Source organism: Gopherus evgoodei, chromosome 1, assembly GCF_007399415.2.
Source record: "Gopherus evgoodei ecotype Sinaloan lineage chromosome 1, rGopEvg1_v1.p, whole genome shotgun sequence".
Lineage (NCBI taxonomy): Eukaryota > Metazoa > Chordata > Testudines > Testudinidae > Gopherus > Gopherus evgoodei.
Window position 1 is genome coordinate 29,600,998 of NC_044322.1, and position 24,676 is coordinate 29,625,673.

The 24,676-nt window shown below is 48.8% G+C and overlaps 1 protein-coding gene across 1 annotated transcript in view; it reads left to right on the forward strand.

The window, feature by feature from the left end:
- Nucleotides 1–24,676, forward strand: part of DYNC2H1 (dynein cytoplasmic 2 heavy chain 1) — a 362,438-nt gene that overhangs the window by 98,637 nt on the left and 239,125 nt on the right. The window contains 6 exon segments of the mRNA XM_030560509.1: nt 6,878–6,959; nt 8,949–9,103; nt 12,388–12,466; nt 12,469–12,524; nt 19,105–19,175; nt 19,177–19,216. Of these exon segments, the coding sequence (XP_030416369.1) occupies nt 6,878–6,959; nt 8,949–9,103; nt 12,388–12,466; nt 12,469–12,524; nt 19,105–19,175; nt 19,177–19,216 (483 nt within the window).

Genomic DNA, 24,676 nt, shown 5'->3' on the forward strand with positions numbered 1-24,676 from the left:
AGCTGTCCTCCACGTCCCTAGCTCTCCTAGTTATCTATCGTTATCTATTGTTATTCTCTAGTTCCATTACAGTTGTTAAATAGTTTGTTAAGTTGATAGTTAAGTTAATTAGTTATAAAGTACTTCTTCGCCGGGGGCTTAGCCCTTCCCGGCACCCGGCACCGGGCTCATGCCTGGTTCGCCGGGCTTCAAGCAGTGTGCGGCCTGCAAGAAGCCCATGCCTACCAGCGATCCCCACGAAGCGTGCCTGAAGTGCCTCGGGGAGTCGCACAGATCTGACAAGTGCCGCATCTGTAAGGCCTTTAAGCCGAGGACAAAGAAGGAGAGGGATCAAAGGCTCCGAACTCTCCTGATGGAGGCGGCACTTGACCCGGCGGCTTCGCAGGCCGTGGTATCGGCACCGGCACCGGATCGCTCCGGCACCGAGAAGACTCCTCGGCACCGACCCTCTCCGGCACTGGAGCCAGAGCCAAGGCCGTCGAAGTCTAATACTCCGGCCAGGCAGACCCGGCTAGAGCGCCCGGCCTCGACATCAGCCGCGGCGCCGCCGGCACCGTCAGCACCGTTGACTCCGGGCCCGGCGGGTCCGTTGAGTCCGGTGCCGCCGAGCTCCCCCATGAGATCTGGGGTTGAGATAGTGGTCCCATCCACACCGGAGACCTTCGCCTCGGCTCGGGACCTTATTGCCCTGACGGAGCCTACTCGGCTGCCACCCCCGGTACCTCCGGTGCGGGTCGCGTCCAGAGGCAAGCCCATGATGTCGGCACCGCCCACAGACAGTCGTTCGCCATCCAGGCCCCGACGTCTTGGGCGCTCCAGATCCCGACGCCGCTCGCAGTCCCGGCACCGCTCCCCTCAGCGGTACCGGTCGCACTCGCGGCACCGGTCGGCATCGAGACGGTCGCGGTCAGGCTCCAGTCGACACCGGCACCGCGACTCCAGGAGCAGGTCCCGACGCTACTCTCGCCGCACCGGTCGACCTCCCGGCACCGAGCTGGTGGCAGGTCCCGGTCCCGGTCCCGGTCTCGCTCGACCTCCCGGCACCGAGCTGGTGGCAGGTCCCGGTCGACCTCCCGGCACCGAGCTGGTGGCAGGTCCCGGTCCCGGTCGATCTCCCGGCACCGAGCTGGTAGTAGGTCCCGGCACCGAAGCGGCGCCCGGCACCGTGACAGATCCCGGTCCCGGTCCCGATCCCGGCACCGATATGACTCCCGGCACCGGTCCCCGGCACCGAGACGATCCTCCGTGCCGGCCCGCGCAGACCCGTACCATCCAGGGTCGGCCCCGCCGTGGCCCTCGAGGCAGCCGTCCGTATCCTCCCAGACGGACAGCGGCTATGCGCTGGGCACCGACCGGCAGGCGGCGCTGTTTGCTGATCCGCCGCTGCAGGACCAAGGCCCACAACAGTGGGGATTCTGGACACCCTGGGCGTACCATCAGGCCCAGGGCCCCCAGCAGCTCCCTGCTAGGCCGGCGACTGCGGAGCGTAGGGCCCCTGAAGCCTCTTTGTCTCGCCCCCCTCCCTCCCCGGAAGGGGACGAAGGGTCCAAACAGCAGGACTCCGCTGTGGCTCCGGAGACAGAGGCGAGGGCTGAGGAAGACCCTCAGTTGGACACTATTGTGCCTGGGGTCTCATCATCCTCCTCCCCGGATGAGGCGGTGGCGGGTACCTCCTCCAACAGTCCCCCCCTGCTGGATCTCAGGGCGCACCAGGACCTCCTCAGGCGATTGGCTCAAAACCTGAGTCTGCAGGCAGAGGAGGTCTCGGAGATAGAGGACCCAATTGTCACCATCCTCTCTTCCGATGCTCCCACCAGGGTCGCCCTGCCGTTCATACGGACCATCCAGGCCAATGCCAATACTATCTGGCAGTCCCCGGCCTCCATCCCTCCGACAGCGAAAGGAGTCGAGAGGAAGTACATGGCCCCTTCTAAGGGGTACGAATATTACATGTTCACCCGACTCCCGGTTCACTGGTAGTGCAATCGGTGAACGATAGGGAGCGTCACGGCCAGGAGGCTCCGGCCCCCAAATCCAGAGAAGCCAGGCGGATGGACCTCCTTGGCCGTAAGGTGTATTCGGCTGGGGCGCTGCAGCTCAGGGTCTCTAACCAGCAGGCCCTGCTGAGCAGATACGCCTTTAACTCCTGGGTGGCAGTGGACAAATTTAAGGAGCTGCTGCCACAGGATGCTCGCCAAGAGTTTACGGCCATCCTGGACGAAGGCAAGAAGGTCGCGCGCACGGCCTTACAAGCCTCCTTGGACGCTGCGGACTCGGCTGCCCGTACCCTCGCGTCAGGAGTTACGATGCGTCGCATCTCCTGGCTGCAGGTTTCCGGCCTTCCGCCAGAGCTCCAGCACACGATACAGGACCTTCCTTTCGAAGGCCAGGGCCTGTTTTCCGATAAGACAGACCCCAGACTTAAGAGTTTAAAGGACAACCGGGTCATTGCGCGGTCCCTCGGGATGCACACCCCCGTGACACAGCGTAGACCCTTTAGGCCGCAACAACAGCAGCACCGTCGGCCGTTTTCCCAGTTCCGCCAGCGGCAGGACCTTTACAGGCGCCGCGGCAGGAACGGGAGGCGCAGGCAGTCGGGAACCAAGGGGGGCAGAACCAAGGCTCCTCAAAACCCCCGCCTGGTCCTAAGCCTTCATTTTGAAGGTGCGCTCGAGGGCGCAGTAACAGTTTCCCCTATGGATCCTTCCCCCCCGTTTTCCAACCGCCTTTCGTTTTTCCTCCCGGCGTGGTCCCAATAACATCGGACCGCTGGGTCTTAAGCGTGGTGCAGACGGGGTACCGCCTGCAGTTTGTTTCGTTTCCTCCCTTCCCGCCCTCCTTCCTCGTCCCTCTTCAGGACCCCTCTCACGAGCAATTCCTTCGGCAGGAGGTGCAGACGCTCCTCAGCAAAGGAGCTATAGAGGCGGTTCCCGAAAACGAGAAAGGCAAAGGGTTTTATTCCCGCTATTTTCTGATCCCAAGGCCAAGGGGGGCCTCAGGCCTATCCTCGACCTGCGAGAGCTCAACAAATACCTCGTGAAGTTGAAGTTCCGCATGGTATCCCTGGGGACCATTATCCATCCCTGGATCCGGGAGACTGGTACGCCGCCCTCGACATGCAGGACGCGTATTTCCACGTTGCCATTTGGCCACGCCACAGACGCTTCCTCCGCTTCGTTGTGGGGGCTCGTCATTATCAATTTGCGGTCCTCCCGTTTGGCCTGTCCACGGCCCCGAGGGTGTTTACAAAATGCATGGCAGTTGTCGTGGCGCATCTTCGGCGCAACCGTGTCCACGTGTTCCCTTATCTGGACGATTGGTTGATTCGGGGCACGTCGGAACAGCAGGTGTACAGCCATGTCCGCGTGATCACCGGCATGTTTGCGAGTCTGGGCCTCTTGATAAACACAGACAAGTCCACCCTGAGGCCCACTCAGAAGGTGGAATTTATCGGGGCCGTCCTGGACGCCACTGTGGGCAGGGCCTCGCTGCCTCGGCAGCGGTTCCAGACCATGGCGGCGATCGTTCAACGCTTGCGGTCAGCCCCGTTGACGTCAGTGAGGACATGTCTAACCCTGTTAGGCCACATGGCGGCGTGCACTTTTGTGACCGACTACGCTCGGCTCCGCATGAGGCCTCTCCAGCTGTGGCTTATCAGTCATTACAGGCCAAGGCAATCGTTAGACATGTTAATCACAGTCCCCCAGAAGGTCTTAGATTCCCTCGGCTGGTGGTTGGACCAGTCCGTATTGTGTGCGGGTCTTCCCTTTCACCCGTCTCAGCCCTCGGTATCCCTGACAACGGATGCCTCAGATCTAGGCTGGGGGGCCCACCTAGGGACCCTGCGGACGCAGGGCCTATGGTCCCAGGAGGAGGTGGGGCTACACATCAACATGAGGGAGTTGAGAGCGGTCCGCCTTGCTTGCCAAACGTTTTGTCATCAGCTTCAGGGTCGTTGTGTAGCCGTGTTCACGGACAACACGACGACCATGTATTATATCAACAAGCAGGGCGGCACCAGGTCCTCCTCCCTGTGCCTCGAGGCGATACGACTCTGGGACTTTTGCGTAGCCCACTCCATTCACCTCAGGGCTTCCTTCCTTCCCGGAGTACGGAACACGCTGGCGGATCGATTGAGCAGATCCTTCCTGTCACACGAGTGGTCCCTTCGCCCGGACGTCGCTCTCTCCATTTTCCGGAGGTGGGGTTATCCCGGGTGGACCTCTTTGCGTCAAGGGGAACAGGAAGTGCCAAGCGTTCTGCTCCTTTCAGGGCAGGGAGCCGGGGTCGATAGCGGATGCCTTCCTCATCCAGTGGTCGACCCACCTGTACTATGCGTTTCCTCCGTTCCCTCTGGTTCACAAGGTCCTCCTGAAGGTGCGCAGAGACAGGGCTCGTGTGATCATGGTGGCCCCGGCATGGCCCAGACAGCACTGGTACACCATGCTGCTAGACTTGGCCGTAGCCGACCCAGTCCCCCTGCCCCTTCATCCGGACCTGATTACCCAGGACCACGGGTCTCTCTGTCACCCAGACCTGCAGTCGCTGCACCTAGCGGCGTGGCTCCTGTGTGGCTAGCTGGTTCCGAGCTGCGCTGCTCCACGCCTGTGAGAGAGGTGCTCTTGAGCAGCAGGAAACCGTCCACAAGAGCCACATATTCGGCAAAATGGAAACGCTTCTCCTGTTGGTGCGTAGAGAGAAATCTCCGCCCTATGGAAGTTTCGGTATCCGAAATCTTAGACTATGTTTTGGTCCTCAAAGAACGTGGTCTGGCCTTATCGTCGTTGCGAGTCCATCTGGCAGCTATCTCCACCTTTCACCCGGGTGCGGACGGTCGCTCCGTTTTTTCTCACCCGACGGTGTCGAGATTTCTTAAAGGGCTGGAACGGTTATTCCCTAACGTCCGTCCCCCTGCTCCAACCTGGGATCTTAACCTGGTGTTGTCCCGGCTCATGGGGCCCCGCTTTGAGCCATTAGCTACTTGCTCCCTGCTTTACCTCTCTTGGAAGGCTGCCTTTCTAGTAGCTATCACCTCAGCTAGACGGGTGTCGGAACTCCGAGCCCTTGTGGTAGACCCCCCATATACGGTCTTCCACAAAGACAAGGTACAGCTTAGACCACACCCTGCCTTTCTACCCAAGGTGGTCTCAGCCTTCCACGTCAACCAAGAGATTTTCCTCCCGGTTTTTTTCCCAAAACCTCACTCCTCAGGCAGGGAGCAGCAGCTCCACTCGCTGGATGTCCGTAGAGCTCTCGCGTTCTACATAGAGAGGACCAAACCCTTCCGCAAATCCCCCCAGCTTTTCGTGGCGGTAGCGGACCGTATGAAAGGGCTTCCTATCTCCTCCCAGAGGTTATCCTCGTGGGTTACGTCCTGTATCAGGACCTGTTATGACTTGGCCCATGTCCCTACGGGCCGTGTGACTGCGCATTCTACCAGGGCGCAGGCGTCGTCGCTGGCTTTCCTTGCCCGTGTGCCCATCCAGGAAATCTGTCGGGCAGCGACCTGGTCATCGGTCCACACCTTTGCTTCCCACTACGCCCTGGTACAGCAGTCGAGAGAGGATGCGGCCTTCGGAACTGCAGTGCTCCGTGCCGCGACTTCTCACTCCGACCCCACCGCCTAGGTATGGCTTGGGAGTCACCTAACTGGAATGGATGTGAGCAATCACTCGAAGAAGAAAAGACGGTTACTCACCTTTGTAACTGTTGTTCTTCGAGATGTGTTGCTCACATCCATTCCACACCCGCCCACCATCCCCACAGTCGGAGTAGCCGGCAAGAAGGAACTGAGGAGCGGGCGGGCCGGCAGGGATATATATTGGGCGCCATGGCGGCGCCACTCAAGGGGGCGACCTGCCGGCCCACTGGAGTTGCTAGGGTAAAAAGTTTCCGACGAACGTGCACGCGCGGCGCGCACACCTAACTGGAATGGATGTGAGCAACACATCTCGAAGAACAACAGTTACAAAGGTGAGTAACCGTCTTTTTTTGATTCAGGTCTCCTTTTTTTCATTCCTTTCTGGATCAGAAATTATCAGGGGCCTGGACCTCAAAAACTTTCCAGACAAAAACATTGTCACAATCCATATGTCTCTGCAAAATGTGTCAGTTTTGATGAAACAGCATTTTTTGATGAAATTTAATTGTCTAAGTTTGAAAAATGTTTTTAGGATATTTTTGTGATCTCAGTAGGATTTGTTTGAGTGTAAATTGAATAAGGACCCAGGATTTGATCCTGTAGTCATATTTCGGTGTTTATTGTCTACCATTGTGAAATTCATGAGATAAACTATGATGCCCACCAGCCATCTGTGACCGTGTAGAAGACTTGAAAATCTTAGTGTAGATCAAGCTTAAGAAAGTTTGCACTGCATGAGGGAAGCTCATTCCCATGGTGCCTCCTTAAACAAGGCATTTTATTAGGTCATCTGAATTCATGTTGAATTTGATACTTCCTTGGAATTTGTATGATTGTATCAGAGGGGGTACATCCGACGAAGTGGATATTCACGCATGAAAGCTCATACTCCAATACGTCTGTTAGTTTATAAGGTGCCACAGGACTCTTTGCTGCTTATATAGTTGTGAAGTTCCTCAATGATATTAACTGCTGTTTCCTTAGAGTTGGTGAAAGATTGTTCTTGAGAGAACAGGGAATCATCAGTACTAACAGCTGAGATTCATTTATTATTAATTGCTGAATAATGATAAATAATAAATGGTAATAATAAAGGGCTCTTGAACAAAGCTGTTGTTTTCAAATCCTTTTTACATTTATAACCGATGTTGCCATTTTATTAATAGTTTCTTTGCTTTTATCTTTACTTGAAAGTTCAGTGTATGCACTTTTTGACAAAAATGTTTTTTATTTTAGATACCTGAAATGTTTTTTGCTGATTTGGATGAACAAGAAAAGACTGGCAGAGCACATAAAGAACCTAAGAAAAAATATTCTGGTAATATTTTGGTGAATTTGATTAAGTTGTGTTTTTAACATGATTATTTTATTATTGATCGTTTATTTATTTATTTAGTCTTGTTAATTACTTCGCTTAGTGTTGTACAAGGCACAAATAATGGTCTGGAATCTGCAAATAGATCTAGGAACAGGCAAACTCCCGTTCTGAGGAAGAGGCTCCATTCATTTCAGTGAGGCTCTGCAAGGGCAGAGCAGAGCACCCCTGCACAATGAATTTCAGGATTGGCATCAGATATACAGTGTGGAGTGGTGCTGGAGAAAGAAACAAAGAGAATGGTGACACTAACATCACAAATGATGCAAGGAGTTGAGGGATACATGAGATGACAGAGATGTAGGTAGGGTCTGGTGGGTGTTTCTTAGAACCTTGAAGGTGAGGGTGAAGTTCTTGAACTTGATTAGGTGGACAAAGGGGAAAATAGTGGAGGAATTCAAGAAGTTGTGAGATGGTGGAAGCAGAAAACAGAAAGTGAGTTAAGCTGCTTCATTACCAGATATGCTGGAATGGGACTAAGCTGGGAAATGGAGAGTTCAGAGAGAAGAAAGTATGCACTTTAGCTGTCACATTGACATTTAGTGAGAAAGGATCAGATTCTAGATATGTTGTAGATAAAAGAATGGCAGTGACAACCAGGTTTGTGAGAATAGAAGGGAGGAGCCTGGATGATGAGAAGGATGGTGGTTTTGTAGACAGCTCTGAAGAAAGGAGGAAGAGGACAGGATTTGGGAAATATAAGAACTAATAGTTTGTATGTTGAGCTTGTAAAGCTTGAGCTAGTAGAACAGCCACGATTGTACATCAGAAAGCTGAGTGGTGCCATAATGGAATGATTTGAGTGAAGATGTAAATTTGTGAGCCACCACTGTACAAATAAGAATTAAAGTCGTGTACAGTTGGGTGAGATAGAGGAGTAAGAGGAAAGAGTCTAGTGGTGAAGAGTTGAGAGAGAGTAGAGAGGAAGAAGAAAAGGAAGAACAGGGTTATAATATAAGAAATAGAAAGATTAATTAGAACTGTCTGTAATAATTAAAAATAATACAATGTGTTTTCAGAACAGGAAATTATTAAGTGATTAGATCAGATTATGTGCTAAAACTGCACATTTGTCCATTAAAAAAAATTGTAGCAAGAATAGTCTAAATCACAAAATCAGCACTCATCCTAGTTTGAAAAATATTTTTTCTCAAATTACTATATAAAAACAAAATTTAAATAAGATTATATGTATAAATCCTAGTGATAAGGAGAAAACCAAATGTTAAATGTTTCCTTCTAGAATTCTTATGTTGCCTCACTTTTTAATATAAAAATACTCAAACCTTTGAAGTGATACTCTGATTATAGGGTTAAGATCCATGCAACGACTCATAATTCTGGATACCTTTATATGCTTGCCTTGATGCTGCTTCCAGACATTCCTTCACATATACATATCTTAGTGTTTTTTTCTCATTTGTAGTGTTGCATAGCTTATTTCTTGTCTTCTTGAGTTCATTTACAAAAATTCCATTTAGCAAGTTGTAGAATCTGTAATGTCCAGAAAAAAATATGTATTGTATGTAGCACCAGTGACACCAAAAGCACTCAAGCCTAGGTTCTGTAAAGTTCTGAGCACCCTCAAGTTCTGTTGACATCAGTGGGAAATGAAGGTACTCAGCACCTGTTAGGATCAAGCCCTCAGTGATGTGTAACTAATTCTGGCAATGCTCATATGCCTTTTCAGTTCAGTATAAAACTTTTAATGCTGTAAAACAAGAACAGAATGTTGCCTTCTGAAGGGCAGATCTTCAGAGCGGAATGCTACTTCGTTTCTCTCATGAAACCCTGCAAAACTCTTCCTTTTTAGGTACTGTGTACGTCCTCAGTTCATGATTTAAAAAGTATATCACATTGCTCATCCTAAGTTATTCTGGATGCAGTAGGAATGATAAAGCTGTTTAATAAATAATATATTTTGCTATATAGGTGATTCTGATTTTTTGAAATCTTTTTTGGTGATCCATGAGTCCTGTAAAGCATATGGAGCAACTCCAAGCAGATATATGACTTTCCTGCGTGTATATAGTGCCATCAATAGCAGCAAAAGAGCAGAGTTGTTAAAAAGGCAAAGCCATTTGCAGGTATGTAATTAATAACATTTTCTACTTGTGAGTTGGCAGAATATTTCCATATTTGTGAATCGATTTTCAAAGTTTATACTGTGGCAGTAGCTCTACCCTCTTTGTATCATATCTTGCATATGTGTGATTGGCAGCATGTGCTGCTGCTATCTTGGTTAGTCCGAGCTTTCGCTCCCTTTGTGCATGCTCTCATACAGTATCTTCTCTGGTTTGAGGTGAGGGACACGTGTAGTCTTAGTACAGTGACCCCCCACTCTCCTCTCCCAAATGACTCAGAAGTAGGGGGATTCCCTCATTCCACTCTAGTTTTTACCAGTTGCTGCAAAGTAGATATGTTTTCCCTTCCAAAGGGCACACTTCCCAGCACTTCAATATGTATGGTTAGTGTTCTAGCTAGAAAAGTTTGGTTAGTGCATGTATGGGTGGAGAGGGTTTGGAAGCAGAAGCTCTATTCTGACATGCATACTGTAATGGGTATGGGTACTGACTGTAGTGGGGAGAGCTATAGTTAAAGTAACCAGTGACAATAATGACTCCTTTTTATTTTGGTTTAGAGGTCGGAGACAGTGCAGTTGTTTGATTCTAAGTGTGGTGTGTGTGTGTGTGTGTGGTGTGTGTGTGTGTGTGTGTGTGAGAATTGAATTTTTTTTCCTGTTGACCTTGTCTGGATGTGCTGTACATTAGTCACAACTCATGATCTATAGCTGTTAACAGTGGCTTTGGTTTTTCAAATCTGGTAATTTCTGACCAACTGGATAATTGATAGTTCATGCATATATACTGGAAAGGCAACTTGTTTACTTTGCACAGCTTTCCTGATCATGAATGGCCATGAAAAATGCGTCACGGACTGTGAAAGCTGGTCTTTTGCGTGCTTTTACCCTATACTACACAGATTTCACAGAGGAGTCCAGAGTTTCTCAATTGGGGATCCTGACCCAAAAGGAGGTTGCAGGGGGATCACAAGGTTATTTTAGGGGGATCATGGTATTGCCACACTTACTTCTGCGCTGCCTTCAGAGCTGGGTGACTGGCGAGTGTCAGCTGTTGGCTGGAAAGCGGTGACTGTTGGCCAGGCACTCAAGCTCTGAGGGCAGTCCCCCACAGTAGAAGCGCAGAAGTAAGAATGCATCAACTCTGTTTTCTGAACCATCTATCCCACTTCTTCCATGTTTGGTCCCAAATAATATCGGATCATGGTTCTTCACATGATAGAAATGGGCTATTCTCTCCAGTTCTGCTTTTCTCCTCTCTCCCAGCTCCCCTTCCCATCCTTTTCAGGGACCTTTCTCATGAGCAACTCCTTATCCAGGAGGGGCAAATGCTTCTCACTGCAGGGCAGTGGAGGAGGTTCTTCAGGAGCTAAGAGGCAAGTGATTCTACTCTGTTATTCCTAATCTCCAAGCCAACGGGGTCTCAGACTCATTTTAGACCTGCGAGGCCTCAACGATTCATGGTGAAACTGAGGTTCCTGAACTCGATATTCCCTTCTTTGGATCTGGGAGACTGGTATGCAGCCCTTGATCTCAAGGACGCATACTTTCATATATTCAGTATGTGTCACTCACAGACGATACCTCAGGTTTGTGGTCAATCACAACCACCTTCCAGTTTATGGATCTCCCCTTCGGCCTGTCCACAGCACCTTGGGTGTTCACCAGTGCATGTTGGTTGTTGCTGCCTTCCTTTGCTGGAGCAGGTGCAGTGTCCATTACCTCAATGACTGGCAGCTCCAGGGGCGCTCCAGGGATCAGGTAGAAGTGAAGATATATATCATTAGGGTGACCAGATGTCCCGATTTTATAGGGACAGTCCTGATATTTGTGGCTTTTTCTTATATAGACTCTGTTACCCCCCAACTTCTATCCCCGATTTTTCAAACTTGCTATCTGGTCAGCCTACATATCATGAGGTCCATGTTCAACAGGTTGGGCCTTATTCTCAAACACGAGCAAGTTGACCCTGATACCAACTCAAAGGATAGATTTTATTGGAGAAGTACTGGACCTGGGTCATGCCAGAGCATTCCTGCTGGAGACCTGTTTTTGAATGATCTCAGACTCCGTACAAGGTCTCAGATGGTAACCTACCACCACAGCAAGGACCTACCTGAGACTACTTGGTCACATGGCAGCTTGTAACCTACGTGGTGCAACATTACGTGGTACAGACTAGGATGCGACAGTCCAGGATGCGACAGTCTAGAACTCTGTGGTCACTCTTCTGGATCACATCCTCCATCCCCTGGGCTAGTGTCTTAACCATCAAAGTGTGTGCAAGGAAATCTCCTTCCACAGACCTTAGTCCTCCCCATCCCTGGTAACAGAGGCATTGGCGCTGGGGTGAGGCGCACATCTGGGGGACCTTCAGATACAGGCCTCTGGTCTCAAGATGAGCTCTCGCTCCACATCAACATCAAGGAGCTGAGAGCGATTTGATTAGTATGCTAGACCTTCCAGCCCACTTGGGTTAATGTGTGGGAATCACGACGGACAACACAACTGCAATGTTTTACATAAACAAGCAGGGTGGTGCCCATTCCTTTCCCTTCTGTGGGAAGCCCTCCAGCAGTGGGAATTTGGAGAGTTACCTGTCTGGCAAAGTGGAAGCGGTTTGTGATCTAGTGCTGCCACAGCTGTTCTCTCCACCTTTGGAGGCCCCCATTCCTGTCATCCTGAAGTACCTGTTGCAACTCAAGCAGCAAGGTCGGCTGCTTCTTCCATCAATGTGCACCTGGCAGCTATCTCTGCATTCCACTTGGGAGCGACTGGTTGCTCCATCTTTGCCAACCCCATGGTAGGCAGCTTCTTCAAGGGCCTGGAGTGCCTCTACCCACAGGTTCAGCAACTGATCCCTGCATGGTACCTCAACCTGTTCTTTCCAAACTGATGGGACCTCCATTTGAACCATTGGTAACTTGCTCCCATCTGTATCTGTCATGGAAGGTTCTTTTTCTGGTTGCCATTACTTTGGGGTCTTGGAGTTGAAGGGCCCTCGCCTCTGACCCTCCATACATGGTCTACTTCAAGGACAGGTGCAACTCAGGCCTCACCTGGTTTTCCTTCCAAAAGTTTTGTCCCATTACACTCCAACCAGGACATTTTCCTGCATATGTTTTACCCCTACACCTCATGTGTCAAAATAAGTCACTTTTTAGTCCTTCCAAGGTTGTCTGTACAAAAATGGTCACTTTTTAATCCTTCCAAGGTTGTCTGTACCAAATTCTCTGGTGAAGATATTTTTGTTTACTAATTGTTGCTAAAAACATTTTATATATATTGTAGGCAGGAGTGTCTAAGCTGAATGAAGCCAAAGCCCTAGTAGATGAACTGAACAGAAAAGCTGGAGAACAAAGCATATTACTCAAACTAAGCAAGATGAAGCTGATGCTGCACTCCAAGAAATTACAGTGTCTATGCAGGTAATGTTGATTGTCACAACAGAATCTTAAAAAATAAAATCCCTCTCCCCCTCTCCTTTTTTTTTTTCTATGTGAAATTTATAAGGGAATTAATCAATGTGTGGGTCGACCAAGTAGGATAGGGGACTTAAGTAACACTTTTACTTACTGGTGCAGTTCAGGACTGAAAGGTCCTCCAGATCTTTCTGTATCTAACAGTTCTACTTTATAGAGTTGGTCAGAGAATGACATTTAAAATTTTCAAAAAAGATTTGAACCAGATCTACTATTTATCTGTAGTATTTTAAGTGCCAAGTTCTTTAAATTTCTTGTGTGGCATTTTTGCATCTAGTTGAAAGTAGAGATTTCCTGATATTTCTGATTTTAAGCAGACAAGCTTATTTCTTTAGACCACCCTTTGAACTGCTAGCCATTGGCTTTGAGGTAGTCTCTCTCTCTTTTCTTTTGAGAATCCATTTTCTTTAGTGACACTTCCTTAGTTAAATGCAAGGTTTCCAATTTCTGTGGAAAGTGGATATTAGTATTTGATTACATGTGATTCTGAAGATTAGAAACAGAAGGTAAGCCATAATGGGGTGATCCTGCTCTGATAGGCATCAGAAAGAGTTTTGTCATTGATTTCAATGAGAGCAAATCAAGTGCAATTAATACTTCCAACTGTAAATTCAGTCTAAGAAAACAGATTTCCTATTTATAGCAGACCAGGTGACTGCAGCCTCAAAATATTTGGCTTGCAATGTCTATCCTTATATTTATCCTATAGAATCTGTGAAACCATGAAGATTTGAGGGAATTTTTATCAAGTCTTCTGAGGCTTTTATGTATTCTGTATTATTTGGTGTAGATGTACTTGAATGTTAGCCAGATGATGGATTACCTAGGTGTGTGTGACTTCCTGTAGCAAAGATAACTTTTACCCCATATTCCCCAGGGCAGCTGGAAGACTTTTGAAAGCTAGAAGAGATTTGAAAGTCCTTGGCTGTTATCCTATCCATAAATCCCCTTGTACACTTGTAGAGCAGGGGTTAGCAACCTTTCAGAAGTGATGTGCCAAGTCTTCATTTATTCACTCTAATGTAAGGTTTTGCGTGCCAGTAAACATTTTAACATTTGAGAAAGTCTCTTTCTATGTCTATAATATATAACTAAACTATTGCTGTATGTAAAGTAAATAAGGTTTTTTAAATATTTAAGAAGCTTTATTTAAAATTAAATTAAATGCAGAGCTCCCAGACCAGTGCCAGGACCTTGGCAGTGTGAGTGCCACTGAAAATCAGCTTGCGTGTCATCTTTGGCACCTATGCCATAGGTTGGGTTGCCTACCCGTTGTAAGCACAGAATCATAGGACTGGCAGAGATCTCGAGAGGTCTTCTAATCCAGTCCCCCTGCACTCAAGGCAGGAGGTAAATATTATCTAGATGATCCCTGACAAGTATTTGTCTACCTGCTCTCAAAAATCTTCAATGATGGAGAATCCACAACCTCCCTCTGCAATTTATTCCAGTGCTTAACTACCCTTACAGGAAGTTTTTCCTAATGTCCAGCCTAAACTGCCCTTGCTGCAATTTAAGCCTATTGCTACTAGTCCTATCCTCAGATTTTTCTCCCCCTCTCATAGTAGCAACCTTTTATGTACTTGAAAACTGTTATCATGCCCCTCCCCTAGTCTTCTCTTCTCCAGACTAATCAATCCCCAGTTTTTTCAATCTTACCTCAGAGATCATGTTTTCTAGATCTTTAATCATTTTTGTTGCTCTTCTCTGGACTTTCTCCAGTTTGTCCACCTCTTTCCTGAAATGTGGCACCCCGAACTGACTCAATACTCCAGCTGAGGCCTAATCAGCATGGAGTAAGCAAAATAATTACTTCTGTGTCTTGCTTACAACACTCCTGCTAATGCATTCCAGAATGATGTTTGGTATTACTGTGTAAGGCTAAAATAGGAAGTTGGAACACACGCAATGAAACGTGGTATGCTCAGTAGTATCAAAGGTGTGCTAACAGGACTGACAGGTCTGAGGTTAACATCCTCTAAGAAGCACTACAGAAGCATAAAGTTCCTCTGATATTTAAAAAAACTTGAAAGGAACCAGCTTAGTTGAGACAGAGGGCTCTAATGTATGCTCACAAGATGCCAATGATGTTCTTTCTGACAGTGATTTTGACGTGTCAACTGAGGTTATGACTTTTTTTTAATTACCTGTAATATATTCACATTGCATGCATAAAATGCCTGACCTAGTCTTAGATGATTTAATGCTATATCATTATAATGTATTAGTGACCTATCTGTCTGTAAATGTTTTCAGGTTAAATGCTATGATGGACAAATATCATCCTTCATTTCTGCTGCTTATACGCAGGCACTGTTTTCTGCTGTCACTTCAGCTCAGAGTACAACTGCCTCACTTCTTGGAATCATATCCTGTCACTTCTATATCAACTTTGCTTCACTAGTGGTCATAAATTTGTCTTTTCAATCATCATCATAAATGGGAGATAAGAACATCTGTGTTCACAATTTACATGAACCTCTGACCCTCTCATTTCTTATGCCTCCTTGTTACCTCTGTCTCACCAAAGTGATGTCTTCCTTTTTGGACATATCCTCCACTACTTGTTCTCTAGTTGGGTGTCAAACACTCTTTGGCTTTCCACCTTTCTCTGTGCAGCATAGGGTAGAGTATTCTTCCATGGAGTTTCCAGAATTTTGAACAGTTTTATGTTCAATTTACCGTGTCTCTTTCAGATCACTACCTGTTCCCCTTTCCTCTCCTTGACCTATGCCCTGTTCTCCATGCTCAGTTTTCCCCCCAAAATGTGGGCCTGCATATTAACCCATGCTATCACATTTATTGTTGCTACTTGTGGGGTGCATGCATTATACATTTTTGGCCTGATTTCAAAGGCGCTAACACTGTCAGCTCCCATTAACTTCATGACAGTTGTGTGTGTTCAACATCTCTAGGCTATGTTGTTGTTGTTGTTTGTTATTATATTGAGTGGTAGTAGTATTACTGTAATGCCTAGGAGCCCTACTCATTCATCAGGACCCCATTGTTTCTAGGCACTAACACAGAACAAAATGCAGTCGGTGTCCCAAAAAGTATATAGTCTGTGGCCTTGGCTACACTGGTGCTTTTACAGTGTTGAACTTTCTCGCTCAGGGGTGTGAAAAACCACACCCCTGAGCACAGCAAGTTACAGCGCTGTAAAGTGCCAGTGTAACAGTGTCCCAGCGCTGGGAGCTCAGCTCCCAGCGCTGTAAGCTAATCCTCATGGGAGGTTGGAGTACCTGCAGCGCTGGGAGAGCTCTCTCCCAGTGCTGGTTTTGTGACCACACTCGCACTTCAAAGCACTGCCGCGGGAGCACTTTAAAGTTGCAAGTGTAGCCATACCCTGTGAGACAAAAGAAAACAGATGGGTATCAATAGACAGTTGAGGGATTCAAGGAAACAGTGAGGCAGTGTTGGTCAGCATGTTAAGCAGTGGCACAGCACAGCTGTCTAACCATTGTAATTTTTTTAATAGACACCATAGAAAATAAAAGTTTTAAGGAGGATTTAAAGAAGGATAATGAGGTGGATTTGCAGATGTTATGGGGAGCTCCACCCAAGCATAGGGGTAGTGTGGGGAGAAAACACAAAGATGCTTGTTTGAAATTGAACAAGTGGATGAAAGAGGCTGACATCATGGACTTATTGGAGGCAGGAATCAACATCTCAGTTGTGAATGGAAGATGACGGGTAGGGTGGAGATGGTCCAGGGGTGGCAGGTTTGTAGAAATTTTGGTGGTGCCCAAACTCCATCCCCCCAACTGTGCCCCACCACCTGCTCAAGGCAACTGGGAGGGAGTTTGGATGAGGGAAGGATTCAGAGGTATGGAGTGCAGGGGTGAGGGCTGTTGGAGTGTGGTAACTGATTAGGGTTTGGAGTGTGGGAGGGGCTCAGGGCAAGAGTAGGGGTGTAGGAGGTGAAGGCTCTGTCTGGGGTTGGCAATGGGGGTCTTGGGTGTGGGAGGGGCTTAGGGTGAGAGTAGGAATGTTGGGGGTGAGGCTCTGGCTGGGACTGGGGATAAGGTGTTGGGGTGCTGGAGAGGTTCAGGGCATTGACAGATGGTTGAGGAGGCGGTGGGGGGCGAAAGCTCTGGCTGGGGTTGTGGGCTCTGGGGTGAGGCAGGGCTGGGGATGAGTTTGGAGTGCAGGCAGGCTGCTCTGGGACAGGGGACAGAGAGAAGGACTCCCCCCAGCCCTTCTCCTGCTGGCAGCAGCAAGCTAGAGGGAGGAGTCGCCCCTTTCCTTCCCCCCCAGCAACACACTCACCCCACCCACTGTCCTGCATGTGCTTCTAGGGCCTCTCTCAGATCCAGGAATCTTTCCCACCTCTCCCCTGGTGGGTGCTGGGGGGTGCTGCATGCGCCTCCTCCCTTGCTGTTGCCTCGGACTGTAGCCTCACTGGGGGTGAGGGATGGGGCTGCCTTCTTGCCCAGCATGGGGCAGGAGCAGTAACTGTGGCGGGGGAGGCTGTTCTGCTGGAGGGTCCTACCAGAAAAGGAAAGGGTTTGAGGGGAAGGGCAGGCTGAGGGCTTGTCTACATCACAAAGTTGCAGCGCTGGTGAGGGGTTACAGCGCTGCAACTTAAGAGGTGTACACATCTGCAGGGCATCACCAGTGCTGCAACTCCCTGTTTGCAGCGCTGGCCGTACTCCTGTTTTGTCTCGGGTGTAGAGGATCCAGCGCTGGTGATCCAGCACTGGTAATCAAGTGTAGACACTTACCAGTGCTTTTCTTGACCTCCGTGGAATAAGCAGGTATCCCAGCATACCTGAGGAAGCTTCTCTGGTAATCAAGCAGGTATCCTTCCCCGCGGTTTGCTCCGGTGTTCTCCGAATCCCCCCCCAAGCGGGTCTCCTTCCCAGCGGTTTGCAGGGGGGTTCGGGGAACGCGAGAGCAAACCGCGGGGAAGCAGGTCTCCTTCCCCGGTTTGCTCTCGCGCGTTCCCTGAACCCCTGTGCAAGTAGGTCTCCTTCCCCGCACCCCCGAGCAAGCAGGTCTCCTTCCACACCGTTTGCAGGGGGGTTCGGGGAACGCGAGAGCAACCGCGGGAAGGAGATCTGCTTGCTCAGGGGTTCGGGGAACGCGAGAGCAAACCGCGGGGAAGGAGACCTGCTTGCTCGGGATTCGGGGAACACTGGAGCAAAACCGGGGAAGGAGACCTGCTTTCCCGCGGTTTGCTCTCGCGTTCCCCGAACCCCCCTTGAAGCTTCCCAACAGCGCTGCAGTGTGACCACATCTAACACCACTTGCAGCGCTGGTTGCTGTAAGTGTGACCACTCTGCAGCGCTGGACCTATACAGCTGTACTAATACAGCTGTAACAACCAGCACTACAAAATTGTAGATGTAGACATACCCTCAGTCAGTCTGCCCTGGCAGTGATATGGGGGGCACTAGGACCCTGCAGAAGCAGTTGCTTCAGGAAGGCAACATGGAGCTGCCCTGAAGAGACAGGGTGTCAGTGCCTCTCTGCTCTGGAGTCCGAGAAAGGTGAGCGTGGGGTGTGAAGGCAGCAAGTCGGGGCCCAAGACACTCGGGGAAGGTGGGGGGGGCCGCAGGTGGGACTGGGTCTCCCACCCCAGTCCTAAATATTTGTGGAGCTGGGCCCCAGGCTCTGAATATTGCTGGTGCCCGAGCACCACGTGGGTATGGAACTCGCCGCCTATGAATGTGTCATGGTGGTCTTTGAAACGTGAAGACAAGTAGCTTATGTTTGATATGGTAGAGAAGTCAGAGCCAGTGGAAAGGATGCAAAGAGAGAAGTGATGTGGTCAAAGCAGCAGATTGTGAAAATCATCTTTGCAGCAACATTCTGAATAAACATGTGCAGGACAGGATTGATTTGTCCAAGGCTAGAGAAAAAAGATGTGCATTAATTGAGATGCAAGATGATTGAAGCGTGTGTGAGAGTTTAGGTCTTTGGATGGATAGGAAAGGCTTATCCATAGAGATGTTATGCAGAAAGATTTGGCAAGATTTAGACATAGCCTGGATGTGAGGAGCTAGAGACAGGTCCAAAATCGAGCATGATGTCCAGGTTAGAAAATACACGTCCTTAATTTAGTCATATCTATTTATATGTTGTCCACAACCATAGTATCTGAGGCGCTTCTCAAATGTTTGTAAAATAAACATAACATAATAATCTCTCTCTTTTTTCCTTACTGGCCTGTTGAAGAAATATGTGTATTACCCTTACAAAGGGCTCCAGTTCCGGCAAGTGTTCCTATTTTCAGGAAAGCAGTTAAGTTCATGCTTAAGGCCCATTGAAGTCAAATGAGACTTAAACACGGTTAAAGTTAACATGCTTAAGTGCCTTCCTGAATCAGGGCTATCCTAACAGTAATTCGGTGTCAAGGTCTTTTTTAGTACTTTAGTATGAACAATACTATAACAAATTAAAATGTATTTTAAAATTAAAATGATTTAAAGAAACGTGAGTATCAAAAGTATGATAATACCACATAGTCAGTTTGGAAAATAAAGTATAAAATATCCCTCATGAATAATCTCTCTTCTAACAGGATGCCAGTGAGCAAAAGACAGAAATGGAAAAAATTAAACACAAGATAGCAGAAGAAGTGTAAAAATTGAAGAAAGAAAAAGAAAATTGAAGATGAACTAAAAGAGGTTCAGGGTGAGAACTGCTAAGGAAATGAATAGATAAAAACTGATCCTATTGACTTTGACTTGCAGTTTGATCTGCGAGATTTGAAAAAAAATCACCATAGGATTTCATATTTATTTCTCGCTCAATGATTTATATTAAAAATATGTTCAGGATACTCTAATTGCCAGCCCTGGCAGTCAGTCCTGGGATTTGGGAACTCAAGCTGGCAATTTTGGCAACAGAAAAGCTTCAAAAACAGACCCCAACGAGAAACTGCTGAGCTGAATTGATATGCAAACTAGATACAATCAATTTAGGCTTGAATAGGGACTGGGAATGGCTGAGAGCCATTACAAATATTGAATCTATGTCCCCTTGTAAGTATTCTCACACTTCTTATCAAACTCTCTGTACTGGGCTATCTTGATTATCATTTCAAAAGTTTTTTCTCTTACTTAATTGGCCTCTCAGAGTTGGTAAGACAACTCCCACCTTTTCATGCTCTCAGTATGTGTATATATATCTGCTCAATATATGTTCCATTCTATGCATCCGAAGAAGTGGGCTGTAGCCCACGAAAGCTTATGTTCAAATAAATTTGTTAGTCTCTAAAGTGCCACAAGTACTCCTGTTTCTTTTGCAGATACAGACTAATATGGCTGCTACTCTGAAACCTTATTTTCTGTCTATCACAATGAAGATTTCTCAGGCCAAAGCATGCCCTCAGTTGCTGCCCTTGTGCTTACCTACTGCTTTAAGTGGGTTTGGAGAAGTATTTATTGCTCGCTTTATGGCTCAGTGCATGAGGGCTGCAACTGTGGCTGGTACTTACCCTCAGATGCAGCTGCATATGAAGAGAAGGCTTCAATCCCATGTGCTTACACAAAGACAGCCTTAATTTGGCCCATGGTGTGTAGAACTTCCTTAATAAGATTTATTATGTATTCTTTATAAATCTGAAGCATCCAACAGGAAAAGAGATAAAAAATATGAGTAAAATGTTTCAATGTTACAATATTTTTGGATGATTGTGCTGAATAAAAATTAAGAGAATGTCAGGATTATACTGTACAGTGTAGCATGAAAGTAAATTTTTGCCATAGGTAAATACCTGCTTACTTCACCTTTTTAAAATTAAACTTTGAGAAGTTAATACAAATTTAAAAGATAAGTTGGATGTAATGAAGAAAATAAAATGCTAAAAGTGAAACATAAAGCCAGTTTTGTGTGAAAACTGAGAGGACATAAATGTTCTGTTGTCTCCTGTTTATAAAACAGTTATTCTTCTTTGAGTGATTGCTCATGTGTATTCCACACACAGGTGTGCGTGCTCGCCACGTTCACTGTTGCCAGAAGTTTTTCCTCTAGCAGTACCCATAGCAGGGGGAGTGCCCTCCACAACCCTGGAGTGGTACGTGTCCGGCGCGATATAAGGGGAGCTCCCCCACCCTCAGTTCCTTCTTGCCACCAGTGAAGATACGTCGGAACTGCTCTGCTCCAGCTTTGCTGCAGCTCATCCCCAGAACTGTTTGTTTGTTTAATACCTGTAGTTAGTTAGAGTAGTTAGTTTAGTTAGTCAGTGAGCCTGGGCTGGGGCATGCCTCGAGCCCTAGGATTTAAGTCCTGTGGTTCTTGTCAGTGTTCTATGCCAAGAAGCAATTAGCACACTGACTGTTTGCGCTGCTTGGGAGAAAACCCATAAGAGCGAAAGAGAAAGGGACATTAGGCTCCGAGACATTCTGATGGATGTCGGCGCTGACCCCAACCCTGGCACGCCGCTCCGAGCTGGTACTGGGCACTGCAGTGTCAGTATGTGGCGATCTCTCGGTGCCATCGACCAATCGGCACCGCTCCCCCATTCACAGGGCCTGCCAAGAGGGCCAGGAAAGACTCCCTCTTCGCTGCAGCACCGAGGGAGGTTTGGGACAGAGGCTAGGCTATGTGAGCAATCTTCCATCCTCACTGGGCCCTAGCCTTCCAACTCATGTAGAGTGGAGAAGCCCGGCCCTTCTAAGAACAGGCCTCTCCGGGTGTCGTCAATGACTGAAACCCTCCAGCAGCCCACCATGTCTTGTCCATGCTGGTGCCTGGAGTGCCGCCTATGCCGGCCCCATGCTCCAGAGGCAAGCCTCCGCTGGGATCTCCACAGTCGTACCTGGCTCGGTACAGTCTTGGTCGAGGGAACATTCCCGATGCCAGTCACTGCCCTGTGTCTGCTGGGGCAGAGGTCCCATGTGGATCACCTGGATGCTGACCAGACTCTCAGGCTGGGTTATGTCCAGCCGGGAAGCACGGCACTGGTCCTCCCTCAGAGAGCGGACATTGATGGGGACCACAGTGGACATTGTCGTTGGTCCTCATCCTGGAGAGGGTACTGCAGTCATTCATGGCACAGTTGTCGATGCCATTCCCACTCGGGCTCCTGCTCCAAGTTGCTGCCAAAGCACTCCAGCCAGAAGCATCAATCGCCGTCACCTCACCGTTGTGTGTCCGCCCTTTGAGGCCATTTGTGGAGCAGCTATTGCGTCAGTACCGGTCTTCCACATCGAGATCGTGATCCTGTGACCATCACAGATCCTGGCACCACTGCTCTTCCCAGTCGAGAGAGACAGCAGCGGATCCTATGCCAACCCAATCTCCATTTGTAGCTGTCCTTGGACGGGCCAGAGTGGTCAACAAGGGCAGCCAGCCCTGCTGGTGCCACAGCAGGTGCAGTGGCACTGAGTGTCATGGCCGGCCCAGTGGTACCAGTGGGCACCATGGCCTCTGGCGCAGCCCCCAGTGGGAGCTTGCTCGGTAGCTGGAGCTTCAGAAGCACTGTTGGTCTCCCTCTCAGACCCCTGACAAAGGAGTCAGTGAGATGCTTGTCCTCAGTACCACGCCCTTATCATGCACACCTGGAAGTGGCCCACCGGCTCTCTCAAAGGTGGGGAACTCCTTAGGTGGACCTATTCGTGACTTGGCAGAACTGGTGATGCCCTCGGTTCTGGTCCAGGGGAGGGGTGCTATCTCCATTGCCTTTCTCCTGACCTGGTCAGGCCAGCTTTTCTACGCCTTACCCTCATTCCATCTAATGAGCAGGGTCCTGGAGAAGATAAAGACAGACAGGTCCTGAGTTCCTCCTGATTGCCCGGGCGGTGGCCAGGCAGTATTGATACGGGAGGCTTGGTGATAGCTCTGCCATGGGCGTTGCCGCTTCCCCCAGATCTGCTCTCACAGGACTAGGGGCCGCCTCCTCCATCCCAACCTGGTGGCTCTTCACCTTACAGCGTGGCTGCTCAGTGGTTAGGTGAAGAGGAAAAAACATGCTCAGAGCAAGTTCAGCGCATCCTCCTCAAAAGTAGATGGCCCTCTATTTGCTGCGCTTATTTGGTGAAGTTGTCCCGGTTTTCTCGGTGAAGTGGTAGACCAGGGTGTCTCTCCCGGTGACTGCCCCAATTCATCTTATCCTTGATTACCTCCTCCATCTGATGGCTCAGGGCCTGGCCTCTCTCATCCGTCAAGGGTGCTTCTGGCAGCCATATTGGCTGGCCATCCCGCCCGATGCAAGGAAACATGGTGTTTTTCCCATATTATGACCCCTTAAGGGTCTAGGACCATCTTTTCCCGTATTCTAGACCCCTGGTTCCAACCTGGTGTTGGCTCGTCTCACGGGGCTGCCGATTGAACCACTGGCCATGGTGCTCCTGGTCTCACCTCTCCGTGGAAGGTAGCCTTCCTGGTTGCTATCACATCAGCCAGATGAGTCTCAGAGCTCAGGGCCCTGACCTCTGAACCCCATACGCAGTCTTTCATAAGGACGAGGTCCAGCTCCGCCCACACCCCGCATTCCTCCGAAGGTGGAATCCACTTACCACATGGGTCAGATGTCAGAGCGGTAGCCGTGTTAGTCTGGATCTGTAAAAGCAGCAAAGAATCCTGTGGCACCTTATAGACTAACAGACGTTTTGGAGCATGAGCTTTCGTGGCTGAATACCCACTTTGTCAGATGCATGTAGTGGAAATTTCCAGGGGTAGGTATATATATGCAAGCAAGCTAGAGATAATGAGGTTAGTTCAATCAGGGAGGACGTGCAGGTGAATGAACCGGTGATGGTGTGGCCGATCTGGTTAGGTCCTGTGATGGTGTCGCTGGTGTGGGCAGAGTTGGCTTCGAGGTTTGTTGCATGGATTGGTTCCTGAGCTAGAGTTACTATGGTGCAGTGTGCAGTTACTGGTCACTGCACGTCCACCAATTAATGTATGCCATCATATGCCAGCAATGCCCCTCTGCTATGTACATCGGCCAAACTGGACAGTCTCTACGGAAAAGGATCAATGGACACAAATCAGATATTAGGAATGGCAATATACAAAAACCTGTAGGAGAACACTTCAACCTCCCTGGCCACACTATAGCAGACCTTAAGGTGACCATCCTGCAGCAAAAAAAACTTCAGGACCAGACTTCAAGAGAAACTGCTGAGCTTCAGTTCATCTGCAAATTTGACACCATCAGCTCAGGATTAAACAAAGACTGTGAATGGCTTGTCAACTACAAAACCAGTTTCTCTTCCCTTGGTTTTCACACCTCAGCTGCTAGAACAGGGCCTCATCCTCCCTGATTGAACCTAACCTCATTATCTCTAGCTTGCTTGCATATATATACCTGCCCCTGGAAATTTCCACTACATGCATCTGACGAAGTGGGTATTCACCCAAGAAAGCTCATGCTCCAATACGTCTATTAGTCTATAAGGTGCCACAGGATTCTTTGCTGCTTTTACACATGGGTCAGGACATTTTTCTACCCATCCTCTGCACCAAGCCCTCATGCATCCAGTGAGGAATGCCACCTCCACATGCTCTACATGGAGGGGGCTCTGGCTTTCTACCTTGAGCAGATTAAGCTGTTCAGAAAGTCCTCACAACTGTTTGTCTCCTCGGCTGAGCGCGCAAGGGGCCAGCCGATTTCCACTCAGCACCTTTCCAATAAGATCACTTTGTGCATCCGTTCCTGTTATGAGCTGGCAGGCGTTCTCCGCCACCCATTATGAGGGCACACTCGACCTGGGCACAGGGCTCGTCGGATGCCTTCATGGCCCTATGTCCCCATCCAGGACATTTGCAGGGCTCCAATGTGGTCATTGATTCACACATTCACCTTGCACTATGCGATCATCTCCCAAATCAGGGATGACGCCGGGTTCAGCAGGGCTGTCCTCCGTCCTGGGAACTTGTGAACTCCTACCCACCTCTGACAGGTATAGCTTTGAATTGTCTATTGTGGAATACACATGAGCAGTCACTCGAACAAGAAAAAACAGTTACCTTTTTTTAACTGGTGTTCTTCTAGATGTGTTGCTCATATCTATTCCACATCCCACTCTCCTTCCCTGCTGTTGGAGTTGTCTGGCAAGAAGAAACTTAGGTATAAGGGGAGCATGCAGCTCCCCTTATACCGCACCAGGCAGGCACCACTCCAGGGGTTGCGGGGGACCCCTACC